Source organism: Microtus pennsylvanicus, chromosome 6 (genome assembly GCF_037038515.1).
Source record: "Microtus pennsylvanicus isolate mMicPen1 chromosome 6, mMicPen1.hap1, whole genome shotgun sequence".
NCBI lineage: Eukaryota > Metazoa > Chordata > Mammalia > Rodentia > Cricetidae > Microtus > Microtus pennsylvanicus.
The window spans coordinates 8,911,381-8,928,517 of record NC_134584.1 but is presented as its reverse complement, the minus strand read 5'-3'; the positions used below and the strand labels follow the sequence as shown (position 1 = coordinate 8,928,517).

General features: G+C 44.9%; 1 protein-coding gene across 1 annotated transcript in view; it reads right to left on the bottom strand.

The window, feature by feature from the left end:
- Adcy2 (adenylate cyclase 2) overlaps positions 1–17,137 on the bottom strand; it is a 343,570-nt gene that overhangs the window by 42,292 nt on the left and 284,141 nt on the right. Inside the window, exons 16-17 of the mRNA XM_075975732.1 lie at positions 5,764–5,901; positions 391–510 (exon numbers count right to left, since the gene is read on the bottom strand). Coding sequence (XP_075831847.1) covers positions 391–510; positions 5,764–5,901 — 258 coding nt within the window. The remainder of the gene's footprint in view (positions 1–390; positions 511–5,763; positions 5,902–17,137) is intronic.

Genomic DNA, 17,137 nt, shown 5'->3' with positions numbered 1-17,137 from the left:
CTTATTATTAACAAGAGTTATGTCATGACCAGAGGTAAGTGGGACCTTCTTTCCCATACTGCCCCATTCCCTGTCAGTCTTAAATGTCCTATAATATGGGGTTAGAGATGTGTGGTCTTGTGAACACCACACAATTTCCCTGCTGCTCCAGTGGGTGGATCTGCTAAGCCATGCTACTTTCAGGGGCTCCAGAGCTCCGGAGTCCATCATGTGGTTTATGTATAGCTGGGACATTCCAATGTGGGGCTCCTTGAGCAGAATCTGCTTTCTGAAGACTTATGATTGGGATGGAGGGCTAAGTTTAAGTCACCTCTGAGGCTGAGGACCTTGCATTGTTTAGGCAAACATCACAGGCAAACAGCAAAACACCAGTAGATGCAATTTTCTTACCGGGAGGAAAAACAAGTTCCGTGCATGGAGAATCGCTGCCTGGTTTTCTGGGACAGAAAAGTTTGCATTTGTTGTATTGGCAGTAGGAAGGGTGGTCTCCTCAGAGTCACTCAGGAAAAACTGCAAAGAGAAACGATGTTTTCTTCAGTGAATTGTTGCAGATTCGATGGAATAAGGAGAAGGTGGGAGCAGCATTCATGAATGACTACGTTTCTTATGTGCAGTCCATGGATGGTCGAGGGTCCCTATACTGCCAATGATTACAGCTCTAATTTCTCCTTTTGACATTTTGGGATGTTCTACACAATAAGTAACCAACCATCACAACACTGCACCTTCAGTACGGAAACTCCAAGGTTTTAAGATTGCAAACAGAAGCAACTGAATCAAGAGTTAAACTGAAATGCATGCAGCACGGGAAGGCTTGCTAAGCTGTCATCATCCCCACACAGATATTCAGCCGCCACTCACAAAATGAGAGACACAGAGCTGTCTTCAGTCTCTGCCATCTTGGTTCAGGCATGCAGTGAAGCACATCTGCCTACAGTCACATTTGCATACGATCATATTTGCATACATGATCTGTGAGCTTCACAGATGGTGGGTAAAGAAAGGGTTACAAACTTGAGGAAATGGGTGTTCCCATGATTCCTGGAAAGACAGGTGGGATTACCCATGGGTATCCAGGTCAGCATGCAGAGGCAAAGGACCAACTTGTCTGAAAGGCAGGACAAACCCAACCCCCTCCCCTAGACAAGATGAGGAACGGACTGCTTCGGTGACCACTGATCAGTTTTCTGTCCTGTGTCTGGGGATCATAGACATACTCTGGAAAGGTAAACTAGGAAATCAGGACTCTCACAAGCTTCTCTCTCCAGAAAGAAATTAATCTGTAAATCTAGGCTGTGTGTTTGGTACTGGGCTAAATATTAGCATTCAAGGTTGACATGTAAACCTTTCTTGCACTTTTCCCATGGTTGCTGTGTTTGTGTTTACCAGTTTATATTCTTTGGTGTTTATATGTTTTGGTTCTTGTCAGTTATCTCAAGTAGAGAAGATGTTTATTTATTATAATTTGAGTGATATTTCTTTCCTCCCCCAACAATGGTACTAGACAGAGTGTTTTTATCCATTAAAAATAAAATATATAGTTAAAAGTCAGTGAAACATAGATGTCTTTACCTGCTGCTAAATAATTTGTAGCAAGGTATACAATCTTCAGTTAACTTATAGTTCTCTTAATTCTTTGGGAAAATTGTAACAGGAGGGAAATAGAATGAAGAAATTACGAGGCCTATGCTATGCCCTAAAGCACCACAGACCTTGACTCAATCAATCCCAAGTGCAATTAATTAAACACGGAAGAGTGCAGAAAGGAAGAAAACAGAGCCTTTTTGGCTTGGGGAGATACCACCAAGTCTACTTGTAGGAACCCAGGACTTTAAAAAATAATTAACAAAAACTTCTTGATGATGTCACCATGGAGACCAAGAAGAAGAATGAGGTGCCATGCTCATGTTGTGTGGGTAGCAACAGCCTCTGTGAAGCCATGCCGTTGCCAGGATGCCATACATAAGCACAGTGCTATGAATCTGAAAACCAGTAGCCAATGTGAGCTGGCTTGGCAGTTAAGAGCACTAGCTGCTCTTGCTGAGGACCGAGGCTTGGTTCCTGGAGACACACAATGGTCCATAACTCCAGTTCCAGGGGATCTGATACCTTTTTCTGGCCTCAGGGGGCACTGCATGCGTGTGGTACACACACATACGTGGACACTCATACACATAAAATAAAATTAAATCTTAAAAAAATCAGTAGACACTGCCAATCCCTGTGCACAAGAATGCTTTCCGACCACACTTCTGCTAACTTCCTAGAATTTATACATCCCCAGAGCATGATCCTTCCCAGTCCCTCTTCCCTACTCTTCCACCGCTAAGCTACCTCACTTCTCCTCATAGCATGAATTTCCAGTGTCATGACTGTTTAGGGCAGTCCTTGTTGGAGCCATTTTAGTTCCTAAAGTCTTGGTGACAACTGTAAAATTTATATTGCCTAGAATAAGATAGCCCCATTGAGTGTTAATAAGATTGTTTAAAAAATCAAATTATACTTCCCAGCAGTCGAATCTCAATCAGAAACATGTTTTCCAAGCACTGCTAGCTGTGAACACAGGATCTGACGTGGTGATTTGTGCCTGGTGATGTCATTAGAACTCATCTAGGTTGTTCACTGTTTGACTGCGTGAGTCCCAAGTTTGTGTTTGATTGACTTGTTCCAGATCTCCTGGAAGTTTCCCGGAAATGATGTGGGAGAGCACCTGATGGCATCACCACAGGGCCGGCACCAACCGTGGCAGGGTGCTCCGGCTTTCTGTTCAACATCATTTCTTCTGTTTTTTTTTGAGATTATCATATATAATAACATTGCTTCATCCTCCTTTTTCCTCGCCCCAAGTACCCCTCCTTTGTGTCTTTCAAAATTCATGGCCTCTTTTTTCATTAATGACCCAGCTCCTACTTGTGACCCGAGACAGCCAGCTGGAAACGCAGGCAGGACAAAACAAGGGCATTTGTAATTTGATAACAAAACCTTATACTGGAAAAAATGGAGAACTAATATTTTCCTTCACTTTTCATCTAGATGTTTAGCATCACATAGATGAATGTGGGACACTCAAAATCCTGGTGACATCTGAGGTCATTTCAGACACGACTCCCGGGGACTGTGTCAGACCCACTTGTATGCAGGCTCGGAAAAACCACAAGTGACATCTGTGGAAGCTCCCATGTACCCTGCCCATCTCCGCAGTCGGCGGCACGGGGCTACCCCACAGCCCCCGGGTCTCTCAGGTTGTCCTGAATACATCTGTGCCATCTTGAGTGCACAGGACAAATGGCAGCTGAGCCTCGAGAAGCTGCTAAGAGGGACCACCGGCTATTGGCCGGGAAAACAGGGCCAACTGAAGCTTTTCTGTGACAGAAGGGAAATGGTGCCAATAGGAAGACAAGAGTCGTGAAGACAGCATGCTGACACAACAGGACATTACTGTGGGAGCTCACTCCGTGAGCAGGAAGGGAAAATGCATGCAGGGGTGGGGGGTGGACAGAAGTGAGGACTCCATTATCTTACAAGTAGAATTATTGCCATGGGATTGGACAAGGCAAGGGATTAAATCAAACATTCTCTGTAACATTTTACTCAATAATAACTACATCTTAAAATGATTTATTTTTATTTTACATGTGTGTTTTGCCTGTTCCCCCATGTCATCCTACCCTCCCCAGTGTCTCCCCACTTCCTCCTGACCCCCATGTCATCCTACCCTCTCCAGGGTCTCCCCACTTCCTCCTGACCCCCATGTCATCCTACCCTCTCCAGGGTCTCCCCACTTCCTCCTGACCCCCATGCTGTCCTGCCTCCCCAGGGTCTCCCCACTTCCTCCTGACCCCCATGTCATCCTACCCTCTCCAGGGTCTCCCCACTTCCTCCTGACCCCCATGTCATCCTACCCTCTCCAGGGTCTCCCCACTTCCTCCTGACCCCCTTGCTGTCCTGACCTCCCCAGTGTCTCCCCACCTGCTCCTCACCCCCATGTCATCCTGCCCTCCCCAACGTGTTTTTAGGATGATTTGCTGATTGCTTTATCCAGCTGGCAGTCTCCCACTTTCCACTGTGAACTCCTGGGAGTCAGAGCAGGCCTTGGGTTCTCAGCATCTCACAATGCTCGAGGTGCACTTTGACATTTATATACATGTTTGTTGTTGAGAATGAATGTTTCCCACCTTGTGGGGACATTAAACCATTTATTGTTAATACCTTATGTCAAATCTGTCACTGTATCCTCACTCTATGCTTCTAGGAAGAAAGAGCTTTTCAAGACACTGCCGTTTTGTTCCCAGCCACTAGTGACATCTGCAATATATACTGTGACAAAGGACCTTCTGAGGATGGTTATCCTGGCTAGTTTTTAAGATAACTTGAAACAAGCTAGAGTCATCAGACAGGAGGGAGCCTCAATAGAAAGAAATGCCTCCATAAGATTGGGAAATAGGTAAACATGTATGCATTTTCCTAATGGGACAGGTGAGGGCCCAGCCCATTGTGGGTGGTGCTGTCTCTGAGGTGGTGGTGCTGGGTTCTATAAGAAAGCAGGCTGGGCAAGCAGTGAGAAGCAAGTCAGTGAGCAACACCCGTCCAGGGCCTCCGAATCAGCTCCTGCCTCCAGGTTCCAGCCCTGTTTGAGTCTCTTCCCTGACTTCCTTCTGTGATGAATTGTGATGTGGGAATGTAAGTAAAATAAACCCCTTCATTGCCAAGCTGGGTTTGGTCATGGTGTTTAATAGGAGCAATAGTAACCCTAGCTCAGACGATGACGACGATGATGGTGACAATGATGATGACGATGATGATGGTGACAATGATGATGATGGTGATGACAATGATGATGATGGTGACAATGACGATGATGATGATGATGGTGACAATGACGATGATGATGACGGCAAGAGGGCACTAATAAGGATGCACCCCAAGCACAATAATAGCCCAAGTGTTCTTTTGTGGGAAGAAGAAGTAATGATAACACAGAAATGAAAAGACTGACCATTGGTTCCACGGTTACAGAACCAGGGCACTACGTTAGCTATGGTGAGAACATGGGCTTATTTGGTTCTTAGATCCACCATGACAGAGGTTTTAGTACTCAGTGCTGAGAAGTGGAAATGGAACCTTGATGTGCAATGAAAACCTCTCCTACCATCTCAGTCTAGGAAGAACTGGGGTTTGCAGCCAGGCCTCTTTAGACTGCAGGGCAGCCCCTGTGGTTGGCTGTCATGGCTTGGATGCTGTCTCTCCTGGTGCTATCCTGCTTGCCTGCTTGGTTATCCCGATTGTCTGCTGAGCAGACACCAAAAGACAAGACATGGAAAACTATCCCACAAAGCCATCTTCCTCACACAAGGCCTGTGGAAAGCCTCTCTGTCCTCAGATGGATGGCGGCAACTGTGAGAGGGTTGAATAGGCAGGAAGTGATTGGTGTCATAAGGACACCTCAAACTGCAAGACGCAGGGTTGGAGAGATGGCTCAGCAGTTAAGAGCACTGATTGTTCTTCTAGAATCCAGGTTTGATCTCCAGAGTCCACCCGCTAGCTGCCAACCATCCCTCCGTAGCTTTAGGTCCAGGGGATCAGATGCTCTCTTCTGCCCTCTGCAGGCACCAGACATGCATGTGGTGGGTAGATACACACAAGCAAAAACATCCACACACATACCAAACCAAGCCAGATGAAAACCAATCAACCCATCCCACAAGGCAGATCACAGAGGAAAGGTTCTGCCCATGCCAACCCTGACCCAGCCCAGGAGCTCACCATGTTGAACACAGCCATGATGAGGATGATGGCAGTGGTGATAACCGTGAGGGAGATCCTTGGCCATGGGCGGTTGGCGATGATGCCGGATGATTTCAGAAGCCACATGAGGGAGGCAGAGGCTTTCTTGCTGCATTGCTGTGCGGGAAGAGAAAGAAGAGGCATACTGCTGTGTAGTATACTCTCTGGAGCATAAAATGATGGTGTTTAAAACAGCAGGAAACACCGACACATCTCAGAGATTAAACAAATCGGTTCTATCCCTCCCTGAGGACCCATACAACTCACGACCTTATTAAAATCATGTTGGCTGGGCTGTCAGGTTAAGAAGAAATTAAGCATCTATGACAAAGGTATGATATGATTGCGTGTCTTTTCAGACAGACCTGAAATTATGATTTTAGGTAGTTCTGGCAGAGGGAAAATTTTAGTTAATTAAGTCACTCTGGGGGATGTATTGACCGGATGTGTCATCTGAAACAATAACTACAAGTTCAGTGAATTTTTGGAGAAAAGAGATCAACATAACTTCCATTTCTTTTACTGCGGGAGCAGCTAGCCATAAGAATAGACCACGTAAACACAGAGTTTAGTTTCTTTATTGAAGTAGATGTGGGATGCTTCCAGCCCACGGTCCAGTACGCATGTCTACTGAAGCTCTCTTGCTACGAGCAAGAATCACAATTGTCATAGAATGGAAGCTCATATTTCCTCACTGCTTTCCATGGGCTCTACCGTGTACTATGGTGCCTCATGGCTGCTCTTACTCCACTTCACAATGGAGGCACCATGAGTCTCCCCAGTGTAGGTCTGAGGGTAGAGTACAGCAGTGAGTCACATGGTCACACGAGGATTGTGCCCTTTATCTGATATGACAGGCAGTACCTGCAGAATTCTCCAGGGAATCTAGGGAGAGAGGTTTCAACCTTCCTAATAGAGACTAGTCCCAAGGCGCTGGATTCCAGAGAGCACAAAACTACTCCCAAATTTTATCGTGGTAGACCTGGCACAATCTCCCTAAATCTCAATGTGAGACAGTCCCCAGCAACATTAGCAAACAGCACCTACTTTTTTTTTTTTTACCTATTTCACATGTTCTCTTTGAATTCCTCCTAAAATATTGTTGACATAAGCAGTGTAATATGTTGAATGTCAACACAAGTATCAAATAAGGCTGATGCTGAACGAGAGGCTGTTTGAGGGTAAAAGTCCAATCAGCGACTTCTATGCAATTCCCCACAGCTGCGAGACTTTCTGTATGTTAATTATGCTATCTTGTCTCCGTCTGCGCACCCACCTCCTTGGCCTTTTCAGAGACGTAAACCTAAGGCACAGGAAAGGAACTCACAAGTGTTGACTTTTCTCATTATTTCAATGAAGAAAACATTCGTATTTCTGCACGGCACGGCATCTTTGTGACTCGGAGTCTAGTTCAGTTTTCTTCAGATGATGTCAGTAATCAGATCTTTCTTTTCCCTCTTACTCTTTACTTTGGCCCCCACCCCCACCCACAGCCCCTGACCTGCAGCACACAAGTCCTTTCCTGTGGGCGAGGACTCAGATTTTTTTTTCCCAGGCACTCTGCACTGAGAAGCCAGTGCAGAGTAGAGTCAGTGTTGACTGGCCCCAGGAGCTGAATCTCTGGCTGGAGCAGGAATCACATTAACTGGGCTCTGCAGGGCTGCCCCGCACTAGCACACAGGGAGACAGGCCTGTATTTCCCATGCTGATGAAACAACAGGGCTTTCAGAGGGGTTAGCAATGCCTTTGAATCTGTTACCCAAAATGGTGGCCCTTAACTCTTAGGACATACAAGGGTCATGGGTGAAAAGAAGTGTATCACTATTGTGTAAGGAATACTGTATCTAGTGGTGGTGTTGACACAGAACACACTCAGATCTGAGCTCTGTACAGAGATGGGGTAGGAAGATCCAGATCCAAGAAAATATTGTTCTTATCAACCTCAGATTCTATCAGACAATAATATTTGGCTGGGCTCTGGTCAATTAAAACATTACGTCTATGTTTGAAGTCTATGGTGTAGGAACAGTATTTTTCTAAAGATAAAAATGATTCTAATCAATTCTTTTCTCTTTGTATTGGGAGTAATAAATACCCATGATACTGAAGATTTAGAATAGAAAACACAAATCTTTATCACTTCAAGGATAACACATAGTAATCTCAGATGTTCATATTACAACCAATTAGGTGAAGTGTTAACTAGTTACTACAAGACACTTTTGAAATCACAAAATTAAAAATTCTGAAGTTTTAGACCAAATTGTGGGAACTGATTTTCAATATACTCTCCAGGAGGAGTATGTTATATTCCACCCCTAGGCTAGATGTTCACTGAAATAGATGTAGATAAACCCATGGGAACTTTGTCTCTAGTCATGCAGCAGAGTCAAGTGACTGGCAGAACGTGTAGATATCTTTAGACACAGGGGTTTGGTGGGCTCAGGACCACAGATTCGGATGCACCTGGCTTCTTTCCTTCTCCCAGTCTTCACTGGACCCTCAAGGCTGTACTTTGATACCATTTATAAACAGCAAGCAAAATGTTCATTGCTTTTATTTTGTTTGTTTTGTTTTGTTTATGGAGACAGGGTTTCTCTGTAGCTTTGGAGCCTGCCCTGGAACTCACTCTGTAGACCAGGCTGCCCATGAACTCACAGAGATCTGCCTTTCTCTGACTTCTGAATGTTGGGATTAAAGGTGTGAGCCACCACTGCCTGGCTACATTGTTTTAAGGGTCAAGGAGGCAGGGGTATCTGTTTTCTCCCCACATTGCCAACAAGAGGCAGAGTTAAAAGCAAATGGTGATAGCTGGTCATCAGTGCTTGCATCTGGGAAGAGGAAGCAGAAAGGCTTTGTGGGCTAACAGAGAAACCCAGGATGGAGTAAGAAGAACCAAAAGACTATGACTTTAAAATGAAAGAAAAATGATCAAAGGATAATGGAGAAGCAGGGGTAGAGTGACCCATGCTGCAGTCCCAGCACTCTGGAGGTGAAGGTGGGGAGACCAGAAGCTCAAGGTCATTCTGGGATAACAAAGACCCTGCCTGGAACAGAAACTGGGGTATGAAAATGCCACAGTGAAACTTTGTATTTTAACTCATTATAGAAAGAGTCAACCCTGATTCTGTTTGCAGTTCCCTATACAGCTCAGAGTATTTGGTTTTCAGTTGTTGAGTATCACCCCTGATAAAATAAGAGGTTTATTAACAGTCCCATTCTGATTCAACATTATAAATAAGAGCATTTCAAACAGTACGTTGACCTGTCCTCAGAAGGCATCATTCAACTGAAGAGGAGATGCTTCCTGAGTCCGGAGTAGTGTAGTCTGTGCTTAGAAACTAGCATCATTTTACCAAATCTGCTTCTTCCCATTCTTGTTCATCACTGGGCCATGCTCTTCCTCACACTGAAATAGGTAGGACCACACTCACCACCAATACACAGGACTGGTACTAACTATATTGAGATTTATACAGAAAGAAAAACATACAATTACAGGAAGGAAGATCTAGATGTTATGCTGGGATCCACAAGACCCATGGACCGGGTGACAGAAAGGTGCATGATGAACACTCAAGTCCTGGAAGCCAAACCAACAGACAGGACTCTCCACAGGAGAGTCAGTGCTGACACAGTGCACTTGGATTTCCAAAAGCTGAAAAGATAACTCTACCCAACACATTGCCATCAGAGAGGCGGGGACTTGGCTCAGTCAATAAAACACCAGGCATGCAAATGTGAAGACTTGAGTCCAGATCCCCAGATCCACACAGAACCCAGTGTGGCAGAACACGTTTGCAATCCCATTGCTTTTATATTGAGATAGGAGACAGAGACAGGAATCTCTGAAAACTAGTGGGCCAGTTAGCCAAGACCCAGCAACACCAATTTCGGGTATATATCCAAAAGATGCTCATTCCATACCACAAGGACTCAACTATGTTCATAGCAGAATTATTTGTCACAGCCAGAACCTGAAAACAACCTAAATGCCCCTGGACTGAAGAATGGATAAGGAAAATGTGGCATGTACACAATGGAGTACAACACAGCAGAAAAAAAATTAATGATATCTTGAAATTTGAGGGCAAATGGATGGATCTAAAAAACATCATATTGAGGGAGGCAACCCAGACTCAGAAAGACAAATATTACATGTACTCATTCAACTCATTCATAAGTGGTTTTTAGACATAAAGCAAAAAAAAAAAAAACCAGCCTAGACATCAAAGGGACCCTAAGAGAGACAAAAATGGGTCTAATCTACATGGGAACTAGAAAAAGACAAGATCTCCTGAGTAAATTGAGAGCATGAGGACCTTTGGAGAGGGTAGAAGGGGAGGGGAAAAGAAGGGAGGGGAGCAGAGAAAAATGTATAGCTCAATAAAAACAACGAAAAAATAAAAGAAAAGCAGGAAGCCTGATCTCAAACAAGGTGAAAGGTGAGGAAACCTAAAGTTATTTTCTGACTTCCATATGCATGTTGTACTTGGACACAGAGAGAGAGGGAAGAGAACGGAAGAGGAGAGGGAGGGGAAATGGAGGGGGAAGAAGAGGCAGGGGGAGAGAGAGAGTTCTGAGTACTGTACAGGCCAGGAGAATGTGAAATTGTAAGCACAAACTTTTAAAAAATGATAAATGATCACAATGAAGACACACAGATTTGTAAAGTGAAAAGGCCATCATGCAGTATTCTCATGGGAAGGGTTAGGAAGACAGGCATTGCTTACTGAGTAAGCTGAGTCCCAGAGAAAGATATCACGTTCAGAAGGGATAGTCAGATAAATCATTAACCAACTAGAATGATGATAAAGTGACTAATCGCAGAATATGAGATATACAAAGACTGAACAGTTCTAGCCTGTATGATGGGATGGGTGATGGGATTAGATTATGGCCCCTGTATTGTTCAGGATGCAGCTATAATAGAATTTGAGAATCAGGTGCACAGCACAAATTTTAAAATAAAAGGAAACCAAACCCCAAATAATCAGGTTGGAATGCATCATGTCCAAGTTACTGGGGAGAAAAAAGTATAACTGTTAAAAAAAAAACAGAAGAAAGAAAAAATTAGCAGAAGCAAAGAGGAGACATGGTGAATGAAAACACATCAAATCCACTGTAGCAGCACTTATAATAAATGTATGCTGCTGGTCAAATGAAGGAGGGGCGCTTCTGGATCAGAGAAAGCAGCATGCAGCCACATGCTAGTTACCAGACGTAGTTCCAAATTATCACTGATTTTCCAAACAGACAAAGAGAAGCTGAGAGGGAAAAGGGTCACCAGCGCGCTCAGCCCTAGAAGGTGAGTGCCGTATTGCCATTAGAGAAGGCAGACTTCAATGGACAAGCACTCCTGAAGGGGCCGGAGCTTTGTGTTAGCTGGCATGTGACCTACTTTTCCTCCCCTAGGATGAACTCTGCACAGTGAGCTTTCATCATTGTCCTGAAGAAGGTGGCTGGCTGGGTGGCACCCGGCTACTTCTAATTTCTTCTGACATTTTCTACCATTTTTCAAAGGTAAGCTTTGTTTGGGGGATTTTTTTTTTGTGTGCTATTTCTGGTCAGAGGTGCTGTTTTGTACCATAGAGAGGTAAGTCCCTCCCACACCGCTCAGAAGCTGTCTGACAATACCTGTGTTCATTATTGAGCCTGCCATCACTGTAATTTTCCCTTCACTGGCTCTGAGCATCTGTGAGGGGTTGGAGGGGCTTCATGGAGCAGAAGAGGGGAGATAAAGAGCTCTGTGTCAAGGCAGCACCTACTTACAAAGCATGTTCACGTGGACAGGGTTATACTGGGTCTAGTGGGAGGCCTCTGGGCATTGAGAAGCCATTCTTGTCTTAAGGGACTTACTATATGTCAGGGGAAGCAATGACACGATAAAAAGGTCAAAATGCATATTATAAAATTGAGGTTCAACTATGCAGCAGAGGGCTGGAGTCCCATGATGCTCATCACAGAACTGGAGGAGATCCTAAGGTCTCTGGGATAGGATGGGCTGCGGAGCCCACTTCCATGTGCAAGAACTTGGAAGGGAGTGCCATGGGGGTGGGTAGGTAGGAGGGAGCACTCCTTGGGGAGGCAGTGGCAAGCTGCAGGTGGGAGGGAAGGGCAGAAATTCCCCGACAAGGTTCACAACAAGTTACTGAATAAGCCTCTTCACACTTGGGGGTCGACAGAAAGGAGCTCGGAGCTGTGTGCCATTGTCACTCAATTGTCTACAGGCGGCATGCTTTGCGACCTTTCATCAAGCCAGCTGTGAAATGCTAACCGCCATGGCTTCCTGGGGCTGCCCATTTTGCACAGAAGACTATGTCAAGGACAATACTCTTGAAGGAAAAGCATTGGCCAGAGCGACAGTGTTAGTAACTTCTCTTATTGCTGTGACCAAGAGCCTGACATAAGCAACCTAAGGCGGTTTATTCTGAATCACAGCTTAGTAAGATGCAGTCTGTCCATCATGACAGGGGAGGCATGGCAGTGGGAGCCACCAGCCTGGAAGCTGAGAAAGGGGAAAACACCTAACTGGCCTTTCCCCTCCCCACCTTGTAATTCAGTCTAGCTCCTGTGATGGTATGACCCACATTTGAGATGGAGTTTCCCTCTGCTAAGCAGCCCTGGAAACACCTTCATAGATACACCCATCTATACCTGATCTGTGCCTCAGTGTTTCTTCCTCCAATCACGTTGAAAGTCAAAACTAAAGCGAACCACCCTTGCTTCTGTGTGACTCCCTTTGGAAAGAGCAGCTTACTTTAATTCTTCACAGCAAGAATTTCACACTGGCATCTTTAGCATCAATACTGCCCTTGGCATTTATGTTTGCAGGTTAACAGTTGGCGGCTTCCTGCACATTTTCGTAAGTTTGATATTTAATTAACAAGTAAATGCTAATCCCACCAGCTCTTACGCAACTGGTAGGTTTTCCAGGGCCCAGAGAACAAGCAGCCAGGTGGCGGCACCATCTTTCCATGACCGCCATAGACTATACACAATTTCCCATTCTATTCACACAGCACCGTACAACACACATTAACACTTTCTGGATCAATTATCCATCAATAACCCTGCCGTTGACAGTTAAACAACCATTACAGAATCCTACAAATACCAAAAGAACCCATTACTGGGTTGAGAATTTCTTCCTGAAGTTACAACCGGCCACTGGGGAGCCTTATTCACAGATTCCTTTATTGCACATTCAAGAGAAATGTCCTAATTTGTGTTTTCCTGAAGGCGAGGCTGTTGAACACCCTTGAAATTATTTATTAGCCATTGTGTTTCCTCTTCTGAGAACTATCTGTTCAATTCATTGGCTCGTTTATTGATGTGCAGGCTTATGTTTTTTGGTGTTCAATTTGTACCTGTTTATACATTCTGAATATTAACTTATCTGAACTGCACCTGACAAGGATTTTACCCCGTTCTGTAGGCTGTTTCCTCCTGCCAACAGTTTGCTTTCTTCTAGTTTTGTGATGCCATTTGTCAATTCTTGGGTTACTTCCTGTACTACTGGAGCCCTGTTTCCCAAGTGTGTTGTGTCTATGCCTAGCTCGACGTGTTTTTCTTCCCTAGCTGTTTCACTATTCCAGCTTTTGGCTTAGGAACACTGATCCATTTTGACTTGATATTTGTCAAGTGAGAGATCTTCCTCTGCTCTAGCTGGAGCAAGAGATCTTACTCGAGTTGGAATGGATATGAAGAAAATGAATTACAACGCATGTTAGAGAGGATGCTGGGAAAGAACATTCACTGCTGGTGAGATTGTGAGCTGTTGTAGCCAACCCAGAAATCAGAATGGAGGCTTTCCAAAACACTAAAAATAGAACTACTGAAATTACCTGGTGTGAGTGGGAAGGAAACACGGAACACGCAACTAACCCACCTAGGAGTTTATTGGGGGGGCATGTATAGGCCTGGTGAAGGTTGATGTGCAGAGAGAGAGAGAGAGAGAGAGAGAGAGAGAGAGAGAGAGCGCTGAAGATGGCGTGTCCAGCTTTTAAAGGCTGCCTAGTGCATGCGCATGGGGGATAATATGGAGATATGCAGATGATGGAGCTCATGCATGCATTCAAGCGCTCACACAGCAGCATCATATGTAGGTGATGCAACCATGCTGCACATGGGTCATGCCTGAGGGCTTGTCTGCACATGTGTGGCTATGGAACCCGGAAGTGTCAGTTATATTGTGATTGAATCATAACAACTACTATATGATATACTCAGATATACTACTTCGGGGCATATATCCCAGAGATATTTGTGCAACCATGTTTGCTGCTGTGGTATTCACAACAGCGAGGGAATGAAATCAGCCCAGGTATCCATAAACGTAGGAAGGAACAGTGAAAATGGGGTACACACACAATGACATCTAATTCAGCTACAAAGAAATTATGAAATTTGAAGGAAATAGGATATACCTGAAAATTATCTTAAGATGGTATCCCAGACACAGAAACACAAATACCACATGACGGCTCTCATGTGTGGATTAAAGCTCCTAATCTACTTTTTGAGACAGGGTTTTATTATGTAACCTCAACTGTCCTGGAACTCACTATGTTGACCAAGCTGGCCTTGAACTTGTGATCTCTCTCCCTCTCAGAAGCTAGGAGTGCTGGTGTGTATTTATGTGGGAGTGAGCACAGGTATCGGCCTCGACACTACGAAAGGAGCATGAGTTGGGGAAGGGACTTTTAAGGAATGGGTTGGGGCAGGTAGCAAAGTACATGAGACATGAGAATGGAAAGGGTGATTGATTTGATTGATACTGGGGACGGAAGGGTTCACGTGAGGGGAGAGACGGGGGAGGTGAGCGGGGAGGAGGATAATCCCAAACAATGCACGTATAAAAATGCACAAAGGGAACGTGCCCCTTTCTGTATGCTCATTTTAAAAGTAAATAAAAGGACATGTCTTCAAGTTTAGCCTTTGCAAACCCTGGCATGTTGTAGTCTTCTGAAGGGCAGGCAGACACCGGTTCCTTTGTACCTTTGAAATCTTCTGAGACAACAGAGAGTCATGAAGAACTTGCTATTGAGTGGCAAGTAGGTATCAGGTTTTGGAAGCCCCCAGGAAGGGGGATGGTAATGGTTAATTTCATCTTAATAGAACTTGGGGGTCCACAGTCTAAGAACAGGGTGGATAAAAGAGCTGTGTTCTTAATAATAAAGAGGCTGGAGTCTCCAAGGCCAAAAGGGAGGGATAAGAAAGTATACAATGGAAGAAAGAAAGCATCTTCAACAAACGGTGCTGGCACAACTGGATGTCAACCTATAGAAGAATGAAAATAGATCCATATCTATCACCGTGCACAAAACTCAAGTCCAAATGGATTAAAGACCTCAATATCAGCCCAAACACACTGAACCTGATAGAAGAGAAAGTGGGAAATACTCTACAGTACATGGGCACAGGAGACCACTTCCTACGTATAACCCCAGCAGCACAGACATTAAGGGCAACATTGAATAAATGGGACCTACTAAAACTGAGAAGCTTCTGTAAAGCAAAGGACACTGTCACTAAGACACAAAGGCAACCTACTGACTGGGAGAAGATCTTCACCAACCCCACAACAGACAAAGGTCTGATCTCCAAAATATATAGAGAACTCAAGAAACTAGACTTTAAAATGCTAATTAACCCAATTAAAAGATGGGGCACTGAACTGAACAGAGAATTCTCAACAGAAGAAGTTCAAATGGCCAAAAGACACTTAAGGTCGTGCTCAACTTCCTTAGCAATCAGGGAAATGCAAATCAAAACAACTTTGAGATATCATCTTACACCTGTCAGAATGGCTAAAGTCAAAAACACCAAGGATAGCCTTTGCTGGAGAGGCTGTGGAGGAAGGGGTACCCTCATCCATTGCTGGTGGGAATGCAATCTTGTGCAACCACTGTGGAAGTCAGTGTTTCGGTTTCTCAGGAAATTCGGGATCAACCTACCCCTGGACCCAGCAATACCACTCTTGGGAATATACCCAAGAGATGCCCTATCATATGACAAAAGCATTTGTTCAACTATGTTCATAGCAGTATTATTTGTAATAGCCAGAACCTGGAAACAACCTAGATGCCCTTCAATGGAAGAATGGATGAAGAAAGTATGGAATATATACACATTAGAGTACTACGCTGCCGTAAAAACCAATGACTTCTCGAATTTTGCATGCAAATGGATGGAAATAGAAAACACTATCCTGAGTGAGGTATCCCAGACCCAAAAAGATGAACATGGGATGTACTCACTCATAATTGGTTTCTAGCCATAAATAAGGGTCACGGAGTCTACAATAGGTGAACCTAAAGAAACTAAATAAGAAGGTGAACCCAAGGAAAAACATATAGTTATCCTCTTGGCTATGGGAAGTAGACAAAATTGCCGGGGAGAAAATTGGGATCTTGGGGGTGGGGTGGGATGGGGGTAAGGGGAGATGGGGAGAGAAAAGTTAGAAGGGAAGGAGGGGGGGATTTGGGGAAACAGGAGGATTGGGATAAAGGAAGGTTGGACAGGGGAGCACGGAACCACAATTCTTAGTTAAGGGAGCCACTTTAGGGTTGGCAAGAGACTTGACCCTAGAGTGGCTCCCAGGAACCCATGGTGATGTCCCCTGTTAGTCCCTTGGGCAGCTGAGGACAGGCAACCTGAAATGACCCTATCCTATAGCAATACTGATGAATATCTTGCATATCACCGTAGAACCTTCATTTGGTGATGGATGGAGATGGGGACAGGGACCCACACTGGAGCACTGGTCTGAGCTCCCAAGGTCACAATGAGGAGCGGAAGGAGGGAGAAGATGAGCAAGGAAGTCAGGACCACGAGGGGCGCACCCACCCACTGAGACAGTGGAGCTGATCTATTGGGAGCTCACCAAGGCCAGCTGGACTGTGACTGAAAAAGCATGGGATAAAACCGGACTCTCTGAACATGGCGAACAATGAGGGCTGATGAGAAGGCAAGGACATTGGCACGGGGTTTTGACCCTACTTCATGTTCTGGCTTTGTGGGAGCCTAGCCAGTCTGGTTGTTCACCTTCCTAGACATGGACGGAGTGGGGCGGACCTTGGACTTTCCACAGGGCAGGGAAACCTGACTGCTCTATGGACTGGAGAGGGAGGGGGAGAGGAGTTTGGGGGAGGGGGAGAGGGGTGGAAGGAGGGGGAGGGAAAGGGGAGGCTGGGAGGAAGCGGACACTTTTTTTCCTTTTCTCAATAAAAAAAAAAAAGAAAAAAAAGAAAGATCATAGTATTTCTTTGAAAGTAGCAGACCCAACAGCCTCCATGCCCCATCTCCATGTCAATGGCAAGCACAGCTTCTCAGGTACAGGGGTGTGAAC